The following is a 21,184-nucleotide window of genomic DNA, read 5'->3' as shown; positions in this document are numbered from 1 at the left end:
TTCTCTCTTCTTTTTATGTTTTTATATTGCTGTATAGCTTATTAGCTTTTTAAGCTTGTCTGTAGCATAAATACTCTAAATGGGAAATGATTTTTAAACTGCGTTTGTGTAATTTCCTTGATGAAGTATTTTAGTAAGGAAAGCTAGAAACTTTCAATACATGCTATAGAAGATGCTTGGCTTATTCTTATATAATTCTTTTCTTCCTTTTTTGTTGCTGCAGCGACCACAGTGCGGACTGAACTGACGGAGCAGATCCCTCCCATTGGCATTTTTTTTTTTTTTTTTTACAAGAAAATAGATCCTAATTTCCAATATGCTCTCCGAATCTCTCCCACCCATCGTGGTGGGGTACCTCACAGATCCAAACAATCAGGTGTGAAAAACGGTAACTTTAAAGATCTCTGGAGCCAATCCTCTTTTGTCGTATTTTAGCTAGTATTCATAATGCAGAAGACAGCTTCTTAGAGTTAAGTGATTCAAGAACAAAAGGTCTGTTTGTGCCCAGTTTCTCTAATCACAGAGGACGGTAGCCCACACTCATTCTTCTTATCATGAGATATTTCTTTTTTGAAAAAAAACCTTTCTATTATGGAAATTTTCAAGCACACCTAGCAGTAGAGAGAATATTAATATGAATGTTCATGTACTCTTCACCCAGCTTCAACTATCATTAACACTTGACCAGTCTTCTCCCATTTATCTTGCCTAGATAAATCAAAGCCAGATAAAAGCATTTCCCAGACATTTCAGCTATAAATGCTTTAGCATTGCTCCCTAAGAAATATAGGCACTTAAAACAAAAACCTATAATGACAGTACCATTATCACAAGTATAAAAATTATCAGTAGTTCCTTAATGTCACCTAATATCTCTGGTCACTGTTCACATTTTCCCAGTTTTCTCAGAAATCTTTTTTTTTTTTTTTTTTTTTTTTGCGAAAAGTCTGTTCAAATCAGAATACGCACAAGGTCCACACGTTGCCTTTGGTTGACGTGTCTTTCACATCTCTTTTAATTTCTCACAGTTCTTCCCCCTTTTCTATCCTGCTATTTGTTGAGGAAACGGGGTCACTCATCCTGTAGGATCCCCCACATTTGGGATTCGGCTAGTGGCGTGTCCAGCATTGTTTGAGATGTCCCTCTGTTCCCAGTATTTCCTCCAAACTGCTGAAGTCCAGAGGCTCTGTCAGACTCAGATTTTTGTATAGTATAGCGAGAACGCTTTTTCGGTGCTGCTGGGTTTCCCTGCTGCATCAAGTCAGGAGGCACAAAAGCAGTGTGGTCACTGACTTAGGGACTGTCAGCCTTACCTGTTTACTATGAAGTCCCTCCTCAGCCTGTGAGCAACCACTGGTGATCAGCACCTGCATGCAGGACTTTGATGGAGGTTGCAAAACTGGGATACCCTAATTCCATCATCCCTTCTTAATTTAGTAGCTGGAATTCTTCCATAAAGAACTTCCCCCTCAGCTATTTGGTAACCCCGAAAAACTTTGTCTGGGGAAGAGAGCTTAAATGCTTTACTTTTCCCCTTTATTCATCAGTTGCTGGAATAATTAGTTGGTATCCGAATAATCTACAGTGTTACCGTTAGGTTTCAAAAATTTGTTTGAGTGTGATTGTGAACTCCTGAATTTTAGCATATTAGATATGTTTCAATCCACTGTAGTTGTTATTCTTCTTTGGGGTGGGGAGGGGTGGTAATTATGTATTTATTTACTTGTAACAGAGGTACCAGGGGTTGAACCCACGACCTCATACATGCTGAGCACACACTCTACCGCTGAGCTGTACCCTCCCCTCCATGTAGTTGTTAATCTTTGTGATATCAAATTGTTCCAGCTTTGACCGGTGGGAGCCCTTCAGGTTGGCTCCTGAATCTTCTTCATGTGACTGGGTAGACTGATAGCTCACCTCTACCTGAAATCAGCCATTTCTCCAAGGAGCCTCCATTCCTTTATGAGAGAAATGATAATAAGAAACCAGAATGTGGGTAGCAGGGGTGCTTATTGCTACGAGATTGGTCATGGCTTCTATCCACAGAGCAATTTCTTTTCTTAAAAAAAAAAATTCCTCATGTGTTTATATTGATTTTTCTAACTCAAATTTAGGATTATAGGGCTTTTAGTTACTTGATTTTATATTTGTATCTTTTTTTTTTTTTTAACACAGTACAAATCTTCCTTCTTAACGGTATTGATGTGTGTGGTGTGTGTGTGTGTTTATCTAAAACAAAAATACCAGTGTTACACTAACAGCATGGTAGGGTTACTGAGTCTAGTTCAAGATTTCTTGGCAGTTCTTTTTGTTTTAGGCTGTCTCCCACCAGAGACGCACAGTCATGGTAATATTACTGTGTTTCAAAGTCACTTACATTAACTCTTCTTTCTGTGGTTAAGCTGCCAACTTGATACACAGTTGGGCACATTTGTTTTAATTTATTTTTCATTTTTAGGAATTGCTTTCGCTTTTGCATTTTGATTTAATTTAGACTCATAATTGTTTAAAATGTTTTTACATGATGCTAAAGTCAAAACTGTAAGAGAGAGTACATTGAGAGAAATCTGACTGCTGCTCAGGTCTCCCCCACTGCTCTCTCCTGCCCCCACCGCTGACCCTTTTTATTGGGTTTGGGTTTGTTCTTACCTTTACAAAAAACGCATGCACGAATAACTCCAAGCGAGCACATGTGTCTTTGTATCCTGGAAGCTGAGCTGCGAGGGGGCGTGCTGTACCCGATGCTCGGTCCCTTGCTTTTTCTGTTGTCCAGGGTGTCCTGGAGATGAGTCCATAGCAGTGAAGGGAAGGCACACTCGTTTCTTTTTCCAGCATCCTACTGTCCACTTGGCAGAGGCAGCACTGTTTATCCAGAGACCTGAGGCTGACGTCTACTCTTTGCCATGTTAAAAATTTTTTTTAAAGGATTCAGTCACTCCCACTCATTCATTTGTTCAGCTGTCTCTTTCTTTTTTAATTTTTATTTTACTTACTTATATATTATTTTAATTTTGGGGGGAGGTAATTAGGTTTACTTATTTTTTTTTTTAGAGGAAGGACTGGGGATTGAACCCAGGGCCTCGTGCGTGCTGACGTGCGCGCTGCCGCCGAGCTGCCCACTCCCGCGGTCGGGCAGCTTCTGAGCGCCCGCGCGGACCTGAGAGCGGGGCTTCGCGCCGGGGTGAGGAGGTGCGCAGGGCCGGGTTTCCGTCCCCGAAGCTCGTCTCTGCGTCGTGCGTGCCGTGTGCCTTCGTCGTCGGTGTGTTTTCGGTTTTCCTGAACGCTTAGGTTTCTTTCTGGTTTTTTGTGCGGTAGGTGCAGTGAGTCTCACAAAGGATGCGGTTTTTACCTTTCCACTGGCTTTTCTTTTTTCCTCTGGATGTGTTCTGAGAAATGAGATTCTGCTGGGTGGGGGGCTGTGACATTTCCTTGACCTTTGCCATGTATCATTGTCATATGCTTGATTCCAGAAGCAGAGAGGCAGGAACGGTGGTTCTGCTCCCAGGCTGTCGCATGGTTCCTGACAGTCAGCCTGCGTGGCCCCGGCCGAGAGCAGGCCCTCCCTGCCGTCAGCCTGTGCAGCTTATGCACCCCCGCCGCCCCCCAATCCTGACACCCCCGCCACCTCGCCGTGTCACGGTCACTCCTCTCCTGGTGTCTCCAGAACTGAAGTCCGAGAGTTGGCCTTCCATTCTCTCACCACGGTTTGCCCTCCTGTCCTCGCTCCCACTGTCCGGAGCTTGCCCCTGGAGATCTCTGGTTCCCTGACTCCTGTGCTCCCTCCACTTCACTTCTCTTGCTTCCTTAGGTCCTCCCTGTCTCATCCTGTGGGCCCCACTGTCACTCTCCATTTTTTTCCTTTTAATGGCCCTTCCATCATCCTGACGGCCCACCCGTCCCCAGCCTAGCCACTTCCTCCATCCCGGGTGGCCGAGCTTGGGAGGGCTGCCCCGTCTTGCACTGACTGGTGCCATTGCCAACGTGTGGATCCCAGTCGCAGTGCTGCCTGGCAGTCGTTTACTTGTCCCTCATCAGCTGCTTTTCACATTATCCTTGGCAGCTCTTTGAGACCTTTGCTACTTTCATCGAGCTTCTTCACCTCGCCCGGCCTCACGCCTAGCTGGTGACCTTGACTTTTACTTCGCTGAGAAAATGGAGGCCTTCCATCTTCATCCCCTCCCTCAGTGAAGGGAACCAGCGTCCACTTGATTTAACCCCACAGAGCCACACCCTGGGGACCATCCAGAGCCTTCCTTCTCTCACCTCCCACATGTACGTGGACCCATGCCTCCTTTGTTTCCATAACAAATAAATGACCCTTTGGGGACACCCCCTCTTCTCCCTTCCTGTCATCTTTAAACACAAAAATGTGATGAAGTCACATCTTACTGGACAGTCTTCAGACTTCTTTAAGGCCTTTAAGGCCCAGATGCCTACATGGGCCACCTATCCCCATCCCGCCATTGACACCCTGGCTCCTGCCCCGTCCCTTTCGTTCTGCTTACACCTACCTCCCTGCGTCTTCCAAATGCCCCACCTCTGTCACTCCTGTCCGCCCCCACTTTGCTCTGCTTGATGCCCACCCTCCCAGAGATCCACAGTGTGGGCTGCAGGGAATGCCGGCGGGTCCCCAGTCAGTTAGGACTCGTACTTTGGCAGAGATGGGGATTTTGTCGCGTGTGAGTGTGAGTGGGCCACGTCCCCCAGCATCTGTATTTCAGGCCAGCCTGTCTCTCTCTGTTCATCCTCAGGTACTTTTCATGGCCATCGAACACATACCTGTGATTTTCCTTGAACACCTTCAGTGATGCGCTCGGCTCCCTGCAAGGCAGCGTCTCTCAAACCTGCCCTCTCCTCTCTGTCCCCTGCCTTGAGTCCGTGCCTGGGTCAAAGCCGGAAGCGTCCCTGCCCAGGAGCCCTGTGCCTGCTCTTGGAGCTTTTCAGAAACACTGGAGGTTTCTCAACTGTCACCCTTACCAAAGCCGAGACAATCTTGTCACTCCTCTGCTTTTCAGCCCTGACAATGGGGGTTTCCTGGGCCCTCACTTCCCCAAAATGGACTGAGGAGCCTGCGTTCCTGGGTCCCGCCTTGGAGGGCTCTTCCTTCGCGGCTGAGAATTCCCGCTGGGGCTTTACGAGGGGGTGGGAGGATGGACCTGCTTTTCCCATCCCTGTGCCTACGGAGGGGAACTCGCATTCCAGGCCCTGCACTGGCTGCCGGGCCCTGTGGGTGTGCTGGAGGATGAAGGGTAAACCAGACATGGTACCCACCCTCCAGGCTCACTCTCTGCAGCAGGGAAGACCACCAGAAATGTTCAGTCATACAGGGAAACTGTGCACGCGCGTGTGTGTGGGAATCTGGGATACGAGTTGCAAAGGAAAGTCCAGGGCTCTGTTACGCTATCAAAGTACAGATGGGGAGCCTGACCCGAAATGGGGAAGGGGATGTTCGGCTCAAGAGCAAGGGAACAGTACACGTCCATCAGCGGTATAATCTCGGGGAGGACATGTGACTGACCCAAGTCCCAGAAGATCTGAGTGATTCTGGCGCCACCAGGGACAGGAGACAGGGGTCGGCTTGGCACTCGGCCTAGGGGGTTTGGTCTTGATCCTGAAAGCACTTTGGCTCATTGTGTGTTTCACCTTTGGCCTCTTCCAGGTTAGAAAATCAAGTCAGGAGGTGCTGTGGATTCTCCTGGAACAAGGTCTCATTTCCCAGCAAGATAATGAAAACAAAGTGTGTCCAGTCCTGCTGGCGCCATCCGCCCCCGACAGTGGTGACGAGCAGAAAGCAGAAGCCGTGAACGTAAGTCTGTTTGGGAAGGGCAGCCCCATGCCTGGGTGGCCTGCCCCTTACTGTGGCGTGTGCGTGACTTGAAGTGTCACGTGCGCTGGGTGTTGACCAGCACTGTTCCCGTAAATGAGGTGGCCGGAGATGTGGACTCGGTCAGAGAAGGCTCACAGCTCAGATGTGAGCTGGTGTCGCAAGTGGTTATCCTTACACCTGCTTGTCTCAAGAAAGTGCAGCCTGGAAAATCCGAGCCGTGTGCGCAGAGTTGAGACAGCGGGCCTGGACTTCTGCTGGGCAGGCCGCGGAGATCTATAGGTGAATCCTGGAGCCACCTTGGAACACGGACTCTGTTTCCCAAAGTAAGGAATTGTGTGTGGTAGGGGAGGTGATTTTCAGAGGTACTTGGACAATTAAAAAAACCTAATAGATGCATATGTCTGTTTTATAAATTAGGACAAGACTAAACTAGGTCTGTGAGCAGATAAGAAAGAGTCACTATGAAGAACTCGGCCATCATGCTTACGGCCGCTTGGGAAATGCTGTGTTCAAGTGTTTGTGCTCTTATCAGTTAAAGGTGTACAGTGAAAGGAACAGTGTAAGGACTGAGTTTCTTCTACTTTTAGTACTTAATTTTGGGGTATCCTTGGGTTGGTAGGATTTTGTACCCACTGGAAGTGGTCATATAATCAGGGCCTTTCTACCTGCTTCTGGGACCCTTGTTCACAGGGTAGCTGTGGATGAGCCAGTGCAGGCCTCAGCGTGTCGCCCTTAAACCAAGACCCCCAACTTGTCCCCATGCTTGTTCTTCATGGTTCAAGGGAAATTCATCCAAGGCCACCTTGTGTTCCGTGCCTGCTGCCCCCTCTCCCCGCCCCCACGCCAGTGGTGCTGCACAGCCGGGCCCTTTGTGTCGGCGTTAGAGAGGTAAATAGCTCCAGGACTGTTCTAGCAGTTTATTATTTGAGGAAAATAATAAGGATTTAAAAAATCTAAGGCCTCATTTATGAGTACAGTAAGATAGAGCAGACAGTTGTTTTCTTGGTTGGAAAAAGATGACGTTCGAGAAAGAACTTCTTTTCTTTTTCAAAGTGTGGAAACATTTTGCACCATGGAGCTAAAACTGTGTAATGCAGCACCAGAACACTGGGCAATTATTCTTCATTTATGTGAACGTTATCCTCAACTATGAGTTAAAGGCTTGGCTTTTTAAACTAATTTAATTTTTTGCATATTCCATATGTTTATAAGATGAATCAGACTGAAGAATAATTGATTATTAAAATTCAAATTCTCCAGGGTTCTTTTATAAATTTCAGGTTTCCCTATAAGAAATTAAATTTATTTTGCAAAATGAACCTGGATAATATCATTTGGTTGGAATATTTGGCAGATGAGCAGTGAACTTTGCCAACTGGATCTTCTTTTTTGTTGGAAAGTTGGTTTGGTGAGTTTCCAAGGCTGGAGCTGACAACCCAACAGCTTATCCCGAAAGCCTGAGAGTAGCTGTGAAAGATAATGCTAACGGCATTTTTGCATGATTTCTGTTTTGTTTTGTTTTGCTTCCAACCACTCCATTCTTGTCAGCAATATTGTTCTTCGTCTTTTTTTTTTTTTTGGTGGTGAAAATATTTGGAAAATACAAGTCTTCCAAAACCTCTGTCTACATTATCACTTGCAGAACAAATTAGTTCACGTAAATTGTATTTTTCACGCAAAGCGGGTTGCCGGTATCATTACTTGAAATGTATAAGCTTCCACGTGTGGCTGCAGTGAGCAAAAATGGTCCTGTGCCTTCCCAGGTGGAGGCACATCCATGTTTTGGGGGTTTCTGGAGGAGGGCCACGTCTCCTCCCAGGGAACCCCGAGGGAAGCAGCAATTGGTGTGCCTCTCCTGGCCCATGCATGCTTGGGTCACGTTCAGGAGCTCTTCTGTCCTTCTTCCCTGGTGACCTGGAGGCCAAGGAGTCTGGGAGGGGTCTCCCTCCTTGGGCCACCAGAGCCCTGGAGCACAGAGGGCGCTGTTTTCTCTTTAGCTAAGAAACGACTGTGTGGGTAGAGTGTGGATTTCACACTTCAAGAAACAGGGGCCACGTGTGTGATTGGCAGAGCTCCCGCGGGAGGTTGGGGTTCTCTTTTAGCTCGTCTGTGACGCCCCAGACACCGTGGCCACCAACGTGTATTTGCGAGGAGGTGTGATGGGGAGAAAAGAAGCCAGCCACCCTGTTCCGATGCCCTCGTGTTTGGGGCTTCTTTGCAGCCCGTGTTGTGTGGTTGTTGCTTTGTCTATATGTAAGTAAACACACACACTCCAAACAGTGCAATTTAAAAGGAATTGCTTCTTGCTCCGAGGAAGTGGCGAGCCTCTGGAGACAAAATGTGTGTCTGTTCATTAGATTTCTCATTCTCCCTGAAAGTTGCAATCAGTTGATTTCTGCCGCCAGCAACCAAATCAAAGCCGGCCAACTGGACATGTCCTGGGCATTTTGAAATTGAGTTACGCAGGCTGGATTGTGTGTAGTATGTGTTGGTTTCTCACATCCTGGTTTCTCACATCAATGCGCTTTGTTTCGTGAAGTCTGGCTAATATGCCAGGTGACACTAGTGACTCCCTCCTTCATGCGGCCAGAAGGCCCGGTTCGTATCTGTCTGCTGTCACTTAGCACTTGAATAGCGAACTTCATTTGTGTGTCTATTTCTCCTTCAGAATGGTGAGCTCCCTAAACACAGGTGTCTTTCCACCGTTGGCGCAGCACAGTGCCAGGCCCAGAGTCAGTACTAAATAAACGATAGTTTTTCAATGAATGAATCGGTAAAACCTGGAAGCGCTGTATCCTGTAATTATATCTAGACAGCATAAACAGGCCACCGGAGACCAATTATAATTCCTCTTGCTTGCAGGAAGGCCATTAGCATTCTGAGATTATAACTAATTGTCAGAAGCCTATTTTTCTCTCCCAACACGTTTTCACATTAAGGCTTCCTCATTTTTTGTTGTCATTCCTATTTTTAAGCTCATTTTTATTTGTGCATTTATTTAAAAAGAAGGTTGTGGTTATGTGCTATGAAGAATAGTTGGCTCTCAGCAGCTCAGTGAAGACCATCATCCCACACAAGTGGCTGCCAGGGCCACGAGAATATCATTTCTTGTCACTCAGTATGCCGACTTCTAATGATTCTGGATTTGTTCTATATGGGTAGTAATAAGGTCAGGTGGGTGTGGCAGATGGAGAGGGTCGATGGAGATGCGGGGCACTCTGTAGTTGCCCGTTGCCCTGGATACGGAAGCTTCACATCCTCATTTATTGTGGCTGTCACTCTGTGCAGCTCTGCCTAGCATCAGATCAGAAATCTGTGTCCTCTGAGTTCGGAAGACACAAGCCTTTCCATTCTTCGTGTTGTGGGGCTGGTATCCCCTCCCTTCACCCCAACTGTTCTCTTTCCCCTCTTGTCTGCTGTTTGCAGATTCCAAATAGAATAGTGGGTGAGCTGCTAACTGGGAGCTTACTCTGCTCTGAAGAAGAGGCAGTGCTGGGCAGTGGGCAGGACAGGCTTGAGAGATAGGAAGTCCTTCCTTCTTTCCTTTCCTTTTTCAGTTGTGGGGGTAATGGATGGGTTCTTTCAACATTTTGGGGGGGGGTAATTTTTCATTCTGTCTTCATTTCAAAGTTGTAGAAAAGTTGTGGCAATGAACTCCTGTGCACTCTTTATCCAGCATCTCCAGTGGTTTATATTTACCTCTGTGTGTTTAATGACCTCCTCTTGTTCTTTGCACACGTGCACATGTGTGTGCACACGGATGTACAGATACACGTGTATGTATTTTTCTGAACCATTTGAGAGTAAATTAGATACACTGTGCTCCTTTATCCTTCACCCTTAAATGCTTCGGTGCCTATTTCCTAAATACAAGGGAATTTTCTCTTAAACAAGCATGATACATTGATCACAATCAGGAAACTGATGCAATGCCGCTATCTCATCCACAGCTCGTGGTCAAATGTCGTCATCCGTCCAGGATCTCATGTGGCAACGAATGGTCACATCTCCTTGGCCTCCTTTAACCTGGAACAGATCTTGCTTTTTTCTCTGAATTTCATAACATTAACATATTGGAAGAGGACAGGCCAGTTCTTTGGTGGAAATTCAGGTTTGTCTCCCAATTTAGGTTTGTCTGATGTTTCCTCATGGCTGGATTCATGTTCTGCGTTTCTGGAGGGATGTCATGGAAGTGATGTCACGTTCTCACATTTCACATCAGGAGGCCCAAGGCTGCAGTTTGTCCTGCTGTTGGTGACAGCTCTGGTGACTGAACAGATACTGGTGGTCTCCGCACTCCTTTCCCTCTGGAGCTAACCAGGAGGGTTACTTTGCAGCCACACAAGTTTGCTTTTCATCAAACTTTCATCCTCCAGTGTTAGCGTCCAGGGCTGATTCCAGTTGGCATTTGGCTGTAATGAGTGTCCCCTTCTCCATTATAGGCTATCATTTCGTTGAGATTTTCACATCTGTATTCAAGAGGACTATTGTAGGCAATTTTCTTTTCCATTATGTTTTTGTCAGGTTGTAGAATCAGAGTCATTCTGGCCCCACAAAAATGAGTTGGGAAGTATTCCCTGCTCTTCTATTTTCTGAAAGATTTTAAGATTGGTGTTATTTTTCCCTTAAATATTTGTTCGAATTCACCAGTAAAATCTTTGGTTCTAGGGTTTTCTTAGTGAGGTGGTTTTTGATAACAGATTCAACACAGATATGGGGCTCGTTCAGATTTGTTATTTCATCTGGGTCATTGGGTAAGTTGTGTATTTTAGGTGATTTATTAATTTCATCTCAGTTGTTAACTTATTGGGGTCAAGTTGCTTTCAGTATTCCCTTACCCTATAATAGAATCTGTGATGCCTGTAAGATCTGTGGTGTTATCCCTTTCATTTATTATGTTGGTAATTTATATTTTCTCTCTCTCTCTTTCTGTCTTTATCAGTCTTGATAGTGACTTACCAATATTAGCAATATTTTCAAAGAACCAGTTTTTGGCTTCGTTGATTTATTGTTTGTTTTCTTTTTCACTGATTTCTATTGCTCATTATTTCCTTCCTTCTACTTACTTGAGTTCAGTTTGCTTGTATTTTTCTAGCTTCTTAAGGAGGAAACAGTATTTTTCAGCCTACCTTTTCTTCCACTTCAGGTATTTAAAGGTGCACAGTTAGTGTTTGTATCTTTGTGACGTATCAACTCTTTTACCGAGAAGTGACTTTCTTTATCTCTGGTGGTGATCTGTATCTTGCAGTCTGCTGTGATGTTACTGTAACCACTCCATCATTCTTATGTTTACTGTCTGTCATTGTATATTTGTTTATATCTCTTTACTCAAAACCTTCTATGTCTTTACGCTTAAAATGTTCTTGCTTCGTTAGTGTAGAGTTGGGTCTTGCTTTTATATCCGATCTGATAGTTTCTGCCTTTTAATTGGAGTGTTTGGTCCATTTATGTTTAATGTAATTATTGATGTATTTGAATTTGATTCTGCCGGTTTGTTATTTGTTTTCCATTTGTCTCATTTGTTCTTTGGTTAATTCTTTCCTACCTTCTCCTGGGCTAATTGAATTGTTTTGTAATATTGCATTGTAATTTCTCTATTGAAGATTTTCAAGAAATATAGTACCTTGCAATAGTGTAGTTCCATTCACCCCCCCTCCTCCTCTGTGCTATTGTTTCATATGCATTATGACATATACATTACATTATGAACCTGATGATACAGTATTATAATTTTCTATTTAAACAATTACATCTTTTGAAAAAAGTAAGAAAAGAGAAAAAGTACGTAGCCTTTTATACACACATTTTTACCATTTTTGGTGCTCTTGCTTCCTTTCCTGAATCTGTTATCTGCAAGAGGATAGATCTGACCAAGCTACTGTGCTAGTACCGGAAGTCTTGATTCTTTTTTATAATTTCCATTTTTAAAAAATTATTTTTTAGGCATGGGAGGTCATTAGGTTCCTATTTATTTATTTGTTTATTCATTTATTTATTTAAATCCCCAGGACCTCGTGCATACTAGGCAGGCACTCTACCACCAAGCTATGCCCTCCCCTTAGTTTCCATTTCTTTGATGAGATTTCCTATCTGTTCATTTGGTATGACCTTATCTTTCTTTTAGTTCCTGAGCATATGCATAATAACAGCTTTTAAGTCCTTCTAACATCTGGATCTTCTGTGGGTTTGTTTCTACTGATTCGTATTTTTCTTGAATGTAAGTCACATTTCCCCATTTCTTCTCATGTCTGTGAATTTTTGTCGTCTAATGTCTTGTCTTGCTAATATTTTTTTATTAATAGAGGGACTGCGGATTGAACCTGGGAGCATGTTCTCTACCTCTGAGCTACTGCCCTCCCCACCATGTATCTTCTTGATGAAACATTGCAGAAACTCTGGCTTCTGTTTGTCTCCTCTGAAGAGTGGTTGGCTTTGTTCTAGCAAACAGTTCAGATTCTGTTTCCTCTGCAGTCCCCTGAGGTGAAACCATGTGGTTCCTTCTGCCTTCAAACTATTGCTTTCCTCCAGGAACCTCACCCCCTCCCCTGTGCCCACACAGTGCCAAGATCAGCCAAGGATTACAATAGGATTTAATCACAGTTTGGGGCTGTGTCTTCTTTAGCTCCCTCCTTCCTCTTTCCCTCCCAGGAGTTCTTTCCTCATTTATTTTCTTTCTTTCTTTCTTTCTTTCTTTCTTTCTTTCTTTCTTTCTTTCTTTCTTTCTTTCTTTCTCTTTCTTTCCCTTTCTTTCTTTCTTTCTTTCTTTCTTTCTTTCTTCCTTCCTTCCTTCCTTCCTTCCTTTCTTTCTTTCTTTCTTTCTTTCTTTCTTTCTTTCTTTCTTTCTTTCTTTCTTTCTTTCCTTCCTTCCTTCCTTCCTTCCTTCCTTCCTTCCTTCCTCCCTCCCTGCCTCCCTCCCTGCCTCCCTTCCTTCCTTTCTTTGTTTCTTGAAATAGTCAGTTACAATGTGTCAATTTCTGGTGTACAGCACAATGTCCCAGTTATGCATATACATACATATATTCATTTTCATATTCTTTTTCATTAAAGGTTGTTACAAGATATTGAATATAGTTCCCTGTGCTATATGGAATAAATTTATTTTTCATCTATTTTTATATATAGTGGTTAACCTTTGCAAATCTCAAACTCCCAAATTTATCCCTTCCCACTCCCTTTCCCCTGGTAACTGTAAAACAGTTTCTGTTTTGTAGATGAGTTTATTAGTGTCCTCTTTTCTTCTTCTTCTTCTTTTTGTTTTATATTCCACATATGAGTGATATCATATGATATTTTTCTTTCTCTATCTGGCTTACTTCACTTAGAATGACGATCTGCAGGTCTATCCATGTTGCTGCAAATGGCATTATTTTATTCTTTTTTTTTTATCACTGAGTAGTATTCCATTATATAAATATACCACAGTTTCTTTATCCAGTCATCTGTCAATGGACATTTAGGTTGCTTCCATGTCTTGGTTATTGTAAATAGTGCTGCTATGAACATTGCGGTGCATGTATCTTTTTGAATCGGAGTCCCCTCCGGATATATGCCCAGGAATGGGATTGCTGGATCACAGCATAAGTCTATTTTTAGTTTTTTGAGGAATCTCCATACTGTTTTCCATAATGGCTGCCTTCCCTCACTTTCCAGCTGCCCTGGCCACCTCAGTCTCTGCTCTTTGACTTCTCAAGCCAGCACAATGGTAGCTTCTGCTGGAGATCCAGCTTTCCTGCCTAGCCGTGCTGAATGAGGGGTGCCCAGGGCAGAAAGGCAGCAGCAAGCTTGTGGTACCCGGTGTGGTGCACCCTCTCGGGGATCTGTCCCTCTTGACTTCCACCAGTGCTTAGTCCCTCTCCAGGGACCACCTGCAGGCTGACTTTGGTGACTTGTCCAGCTCCTGCTGTGTGTCCCACCTCAACTGCTGTTTGGTTTTAGCAACACTGAGCATTAGTTTCCTCACCCGGAAAAATGAAGATGATGAATCCTCATATCATAGGGTTTGGAGAAGGGAAGAATGCACACAGATTGTTCATTTACATGTTGGGCACGCTGGGCAAATGGTACCCTTGAGCTTTAGACAAACCGTATCTGAATACAACTTGAAATGTATTGCCCTTCTGTTGATATAACTTGACAGAACTCAAAAAAAAAGGTATTCTCTGTTTTGACCTCTTGGGTGTCTTGGCAATATGTTGAATATTAGCTTTTGGAATCTAGTTAGTGATATGTGCAACATCTACGCTTTGGTATTTCAAGTGACCCTAGTTTTCTGGCCGTTTATAGATGATCTACAGGCTGGTTTCGGTGCTGAGCTAAAGCCCCAGCGAACGCCTGCTGCTCCCTCGCTTCTGCGAATCATGCGGTGATGGGGAGTTCTTTCAGGCTCAGAAGGTGGGAATGGACAGTTTCAAAACTCGAAACATTCAAAAAGTTAAAAAAAAGTTTAGAGTCGATTCCTTTAAAGTTTCCAGACTTCCTTAGGAGACGCAGTCTGGGAGGAAAATGTGGCCGGCGTGAACCGTGCGAGGGAAACAGTGAACAGGCTGCCAGTTGTCCCTGCAGTTTGGGCATTTGTGGAGATGTGGAGAGAGGCTGATGAGAGCTCTCAGGCGCAGGAGGAGGAGGTGTGGGACCTTGTGCATTGATGCTGTTGCCCAGACATGCAAGGCCTTTCATTACCCAGCTGATGGGCTCTCGGTCCCTCTTACCTTTGCTGTCTTGTCTTGCTTATCTCACCTTCCAACTGTAGCCCCTCCCCCACTCTCCCCTTTCAGTCATTTGTCCCTCGGTTGTCAGATTTTTCCTTCTGAAGGCCGTTCCCACCCCTCCCCAAACACCTTCCACCTTGCTGCGCAACTGCCCATCTCCCCTCTGGTCTCTCCTGGTGACGCAGAGACAAGGAGGTGGGTCTCATTTACCAGGCAGAAAATATTGAGAGTCTCTTTTCCTCTATGGCTAACCAAATGCATTATGTATTGAGATAATTAGGAGCCAGAAAGTCCGAGAGTGTGGTCCTCTACTGTAAATCTCCCGTTTCCAACGCAGCGGACGCACCTGGGCGGTGCTGCGTGGGCACTGGGCTCGGTTAGTGCTTGTTAGCTGCCTGACTAGAGGAGTAATTGCTCTCCAGGTTCCCACTTGTTAGTTTTCACAGTTTGTTAACACAAAAAGAAAGCTGAGAAGAATGTATGTGCCTTTTGCCTTTTTAAGGTATGTGCCACCAATTTTGACGAAATTTGTCGCACGGTCGGACAAGAAGCCACTGAGAAATTTTTGGTACGTGAAATTTTGCCAGCCGTCTTGCTGATGCGCTTCTTAGGGCACTTTGGAAATTAGCTGTGAAGTTTTGTATTTATGAGCCTGTTATGTTGGAGTGGCAGCTCGATTTTGCATGCAGCAGTTTCAGATTTCTTGACTTCTGCAGCAAATGTTTCTCATCAGCATTCGGCAGCTGGTCTGTGGGCCAGAGCAGAAGCAGCCCCAGCCCTTCTTCCTGTGGACTGATTAATTTTTGGGGGGCGGGAGTAATTAGGTGTTTATTAATTACTTGTTTTTAATGGAGGTGCTGGGGATGGAACCCAGGACCTCGTGCACACTAGGCATGTGCTCTACCACTGAGTTAGACCCTCCCCTCAAGTCCTGTGGATTTTTCTGTCGTTTCCTCACCGATCGCTTTCCCAGTCTTTTCTCAATTCCCAAGTCACCCTGTCCTTTCTCAGCTGCTTTTTCTCGAACTCAGCTCTGCCGCCTCGATCCTGGGCTTCAAGCCAGTGGGATTTTTTTCTTGGTGACAGATTAAAATCCAGACCCTTGTTGGCCTCTCAGGCCCCTTTATAAGTACCTTTCCTACCTCACCTCTGGTCACCTCCCTCAGGTCCCAGTGCTGCCCTGACCATTGGTCGTGCATCTGCATCATGGGGAGGGGAGGGGGCAGGGCCCGGGGCCTGTATTTTTGATAAAGTCCCTGGTGATTCTGTGCACAGCAAGGTGGAGAACCACGGCACTAGCCAGCTGGGGGCTTTCAGCTCTTGGGCACCTCCACGCCCCTGCTCATTCCTTCCGGCATCTCCCCTTCCCCGGGGGTCCCTGCTCACACGTCAGACTCGGCTCTTGCCTATGCATTTGTCTCTGTCAAGTTCTCTGCTTGTCTAGACTCACCTCCCTACTGTGTCAGTGAGGAATCGTCTCTCTCTTTTCAGCATTCCATAGCATTCTGGTCCTAGTGCTTGTATGTCCCTGAGCACACCTCGCTCGTCCCGGTGCTGCTGATGGGGCGCGGGGGGGGGTGTGTCTTCACATAATCGTGTCCACCTCTGTTTCTCTGCAGCCCACCCAGTCCCTGACACCCAGACAACTGTGCTGAGGAAGCACTTGCCTCTTTTACGTGACAGGATGTGCTACCTGTGTGGTTGGAATTTAACCTCAAAAAGTATATTCTTTAAGTTGACTTTTAGATTTCAGTTCAGAAGCTCATTTCAATTCTATTTAAAATCTAAGCTATTCAACAGAGTTCTAATCCCAAAACAATTTGTAGTGGGCTGTTGCTTTGAACACACAGTGTTACCCTCTACTTAACGTGTCTGAATGAAGAACAGCAGTGACCAACATGCTAATCTCTCCGTAGGTGGATATTTCCACGATCAGATATTTCTGTTTGTGAAGCATTTTGGCTGATTCTTTTCTGTTAGGACATTAAAAACAAAGCCTTATTTTTAAAGGATAAATTTGAAAAGAGGACATAATCACGACCTTCATACAGAAGTAAAATGAACACAGGTCAAAGATTTCATTTAACACATTAATTAATGAGGGAACCAGTAAGACGCAGCAACTGGCTTAACTAAAGCACCACACGTTCACGGTCACACCGGGGAGAACTGACGTGAACTTGTAAGTGGATTCCAAACTGTCGACATCCAGGGTGAGGATCAATCGCGTTCCACCGCACATTTTGCATTCTGTGGACAGGAATTACTTGTGTTACTATCAATTTTTAATAGTCTGCTTTCCTTTGCCAAAATACCCTAGTCAAAGGCCTGATACCTGGGTTGGTGTGCTAGCTGGGAAATCCAGAATCTCTCACAATAGTTCACATAACGAGTATCAGTCATTCAGAATCCTTTGGGGGTTTCTCTATAATCTTGTTAAATTTAACCAGGTTACTTCCCAGAATTAAGAGGTGAAGAAAATTACCTCTAAATTCTGCCTGTTTCAGATGATTCCTTTTGGACTCATATAGATTTCTCTCTTCTGTGTCATTAATTTATGGAAATGCCTTAACTCCACCATGGAAACAGGTCCGCGGGGCGACCACGTGTGAGTAACACGATGTTGTTTGCTCTGGTAGCTCCTGAAGTTTTTTGAGCTCTGCGCGGATAGCGTGAGGGGGGTGAGGAAGGCCTGTGGGGGGTGCTTCCTGGCGCTGTCCCACAGCGCGCCCCCGGAGGTCCGCAGGGCCAGGCTGCCCCCCGCTCTTCATCAGGCTGATCAGCGTCCCCTGTCGGTGGGTGAGTGCAGCAGCCTGTGGGCCTCAGCTCAGCCCCTGGACTAGTGACTTTCAGTGTATTTTGTCTTTTCGGTAACTGCCCGGTGTATTTAGACTTCGTGAGGGTGGTTAGGGCACCTATAATAGAAGCCTGTTGCTTCTTAAGGGGGTGGCACCCACCTCAACATTGGTGGCAGATGAATATTAACAGAAATGAGAACTGGGAAGAAGAAACTGTAACTGAATTGTTCTCTTTTCTGTTCCTGTCATAAACATGCCTGTAGTGATTAATAAGGTCTGCTCAGATGCTTTACAAAGCCCGGAATTGTTTGATATAGAATTAATATTCTGGACGAATACAAACTGTATGACATATATGACAGTACTAAATTTTTCCTGATTTTTCTATTGAAAAATTGTTTATTTGGAATTTAGGGACTGCTTTAGAAAGCGATACGTCTGCTTAGACATAATTTGGCGGACAGTGAATTGTCTGGTCACCAGCCATCTGTTTAGCCCTGGATTAGATCTGGCCGATACCTCATTCACTGCGATGTTCCCTCTGGTTTCAGGTGCGCCAGGCTGCCTTCCTGTCCCTCGGCCCCTTCATTTCCACCTTTGCAAACCCCTCTAGGGCTGGCCTGTATGTACAAGACGATGGCGTTCTGGGCACTGACCACCGGCTCCAGATTTGGACCCTGATTTCACCTCCGAGTCACCCAGTGCAGGCAGCTGTGGAAATGTGTCCTCAGCCTGGTAGGTTCCGGCCAGGATAATTAACAGGATCCCCGCTTTACCTCAAGCGTCCACCGAAAATTCTAGCAATTATCTTGTCTGGAGTTTTAGTTACAGTGACCTTCTGGGCAAGATGGAATATTAGAGCTTTAATTATGTAAAGAAGCAAAAAGTAATTGCAATAATGATTTTGAAACATGACTACTGGGTTATAAATAATGAAGCTACCGTGTCTCCTAAATTTAGATAAAATATTCATTGAGAGTAGTGATTAAATAACCTATAAAGAAAATTTTCTCTTACTTTTTGATTAATGAAGTCCTTTGATAATTTACATAGGGAGAATGTGAAGTCTCCCCAATAGACTTTTGGGCCATCGGATTTTACATGCATGTCAAGTGGGACATCCCTGGCCCACTGTTAGTAGACCCTGGGTTGTTTTTCTGGTAAGTGCTGGTGACTGAGCTGGGAGTTTTTCATATCCTTCCCCGAAGATGATGGGTGCACACTAACCAGACCATTGGGGGTCGCTCACCAGCCTCTCTCCATTGTCACTGTTATTCAGGAGTGTGAGAGGAGGTAATTTACTTTGCAGAGGGTACGAGTCCTTTTAAAGATTGGGGCATCCTTCCCTCCATCTTTCTCTGTCAAAATTCATTGAGTTCTTGCTGAACGTCAGGCCTGTGTGCAACGTCTTCCTCATGTGGACCTTGCAGGTGATTCACGAGGAGCCGGCACTCACCAGCTGCGGCATCTTCTGTTTTCTAATGCCCGCCCCCTGGTGGAGGCACTGATGCGCAGTAAGTGCCTGGCATCTTGCCCCGGATGGTGTGTGAGCAGCAGCCTGCGCTGTCGCACCACTTGAGTATAATGGGCTGAACCTTCACCTGGCATCTCAGTGCACAGGGTGCTCCCCATGGGGCAGAGGGGACAGACTGCACCTCTTACCCTCCCGCGACGTCACTGTCTCCTGGCCTGGCAGACACAGGCAGTTGGGTGGCCGGGGAGAGAGGAGGACCGGGCTTACGGAGCTGTGGGTTCGCGTGTTCCCATTTTTCTGCCCGTCTATCGCCTGATGGTAAAAAGTTGCTTCCCTCAGTTTAAGCTGGTTGTGCAGTAGAGACAGAGCCAGATTTACCCAGGAAAGGCACATTCCACGGACTCCAGCAAGTTCCTGCACGCCGGCGCTTCTCCAGGGGCCTAATGGAAAGCCCAGTGGAAGACTCTGTCGTGGCTGGAGCCGAGATGACCAGGCTTTCCCCAGAGGCCAGGGCCTTCGCGCAGCTCCCCAGTATCGGTGCCCTCCCCACCCACAGCCGTCCCGGACACAAGCAAGGCCTTGGAGCTGCTCCTGAGCGAGGCGGGGCCGCGGGAGGAAGGCTGCCGCACACTGAGACGGTGCTCGGGAGCGGTGTGGCCAGCGGCAGGATTCAGAGAGTCCTGGGTAGTTCGCAGGAGCACGTGATGCATGACCCAGATGTCCAAGGTAACTGCCGTCCATGGTGATGGAAGGGAAGACGGGGTCCTTCTGGGTTGTACCTCGCACGGGCCTGTGTGTTGCTGCCTGTGTTACGTCCCTTTCCTGATGCTGAGGGGAGAGCCTGGCCCAGTCTCCCCACGGCCAGAACAGCAGCGATCCCACCCTGCAGGTGCCTGCCAGGATTTTCAGCCGTGTAGGTCTGCAGTCGGTCCCCAGATAAAAGCAGGTAGTTCTTGGGCGTGTCTGCAGCAGTGGAAATTTTATTAGCTCCGTGGACACTGTTATATCATTTCCCATTTTTTTTGGTGGGGGGGGAGGCAATTAGGTTTGTATTTATTTATTTATTCATTTATTAATTTAATGGAGGTACTGGGGATTGAACCCAGGACCTCGTGCATGCTAAGCACGCACTCCATCACTGAGCTATACCCTCCCCCCACTTCTCATGTTTCAGTGCCCCTTGCTGGTCACAGCTGAGGACAGCGCTGGTTTTGGAGCCTCTTATCTCAGCCCTCACCTCAGCTGTAAGGGTTTTGCCTCCGTACAGCCAGGAAAAGCACATCTTCTTCTTTGAGGTGTTTTTCCTTTTGCGGCTGGTGTTCCCACTGAGCCAGGCCTGGCAATCCATATCCATCATCACGCCTCTTCTTTCTCCAACCAGGGCTCTATTTGTATTCTTCCCTGAGTTGGGGAAATTGGAAAAAAACAACACTTGCTGCTGTTGCCGGGCAAAGATTTGTGACGCTTTCGGGAAAGGAAACGTGAAAATCCAGCTAGCCCTGTGATTATTCTTTGTCTTTACATTTATAAAGGAAATTAAGCCAGCGTTTGCTGAAGGAACGGGCGCATGTAACATGTTGCTTCTAAAAGTTATAGACAAAGGTCTGTTTTTGGAAAACACGTTTCTCAAGCAGCATTAATTCCAGCTCTTGGACCTGGGCTGGGTGCTGGGCCAGCGATGACCACACGCGAAGCCCTTGTGCTCTGGTTGAGGGGACTGGGGGACAACCACCCGGCACCGGGAGTGGCAGGGCTGGGGCTCAGGGCAGGAAGCCGCTCACGCCCGGGGGCAGGGGAAGTGCCTGGGAGAAGCCCTCGCAGAGCAGTTGGCAGCTGATGTGGGCTCTCGCACTCCATCACCTGGAGAAGTCAAGGGTTGGTTTCAGGGGTTCTTTCAGTTTCCTGAAACCGCTTTTTGTAAAATCTTGTGTCCCTTAATTTGTCAGAAAGGGCCCACAGCTTTCATCAGAGTTTAAAGGGATCTGTGACCCCAAAAGATTCAGCAGTAAACTGCACGTTGGGTATCTGTGAACTGGCCGTGACTGGAAATGGCACTCAGACCCCTGGAAAGGTGTCATGTGCTGCCCGAAGCAGGTGGCACCTTGCCCTGGGCACAGGATGGGGCCGTTACGAGCTCTAAGCATTTTAATGAATCTTGTTGAATTTAACTAGTAGAAAACAGGACGCAGGAGGTATTGTGTGTGCCTGTGTTTGGAGGTTGGGGACATGGAAACATCGGTTTGTTTTTACAGAAAGGCATGGAAAATATGTCATCTTTACCGTCAGGAGGGTCTAAAATAGCCGTGCTGTGGGCAGAAAGAACAAGGAGCCCTTGGGGCTCGGTGAGCGAGATCTTCCCTCATCTGTGCGGACGTAG

The 21,184-nt window shown here is 46.1% G+C and overlaps 1 protein-coding gene across 1 annotated transcript in view; it reads left to right on the top strand.

Annotated features, from left to right (window-relative positions):
• Positions 1-21,184, top strand: part of LOC105071964 (putative serine/threonine-protein phosphatase 4 regulatory subunit 1-like) — a 50,614-nt gene that overhangs the window by 27,954 nt on the left and 1,476 nt on the right. The window contains 10 exon segments of the mRNA XM_074347904.1: positions 224-282; positions 285-315; positions 318-376; positions 14,111-14,218; positions 15,038-15,103; positions 17,175-17,291; positions 17,293-17,334; positions 17,885-18,068; positions 18,764-18,901; positions 19,150-19,533. Coding sequence (XP_074204005.1) covers positions 224-282; positions 285-315; positions 318-376; positions 14,111-14,218; positions 15,038-15,103; positions 17,175-17,291; positions 17,293-17,334; positions 17,885-18,068; positions 18,764-18,901; positions 19,150-19,533 — 1,188 coding nt within the window.

Source organism: Camelus bactrianus, chromosome 19 (genome assembly GCF_048773025.1).
Source record: "Camelus bactrianus isolate YW-2024 breed Bactrian camel chromosome 19, ASM4877302v1, whole genome shotgun sequence".
Classification (NCBI taxonomy): Eukaryota; Metazoa; Chordata; class Mammalia; order Artiodactyla; family Camelidae; genus Camelus; species Camelus bactrianus.
Note: the sequence above shows the minus strand (reverse complement) of the source record. Positions and strands in the feature narration are given on the sequence as shown.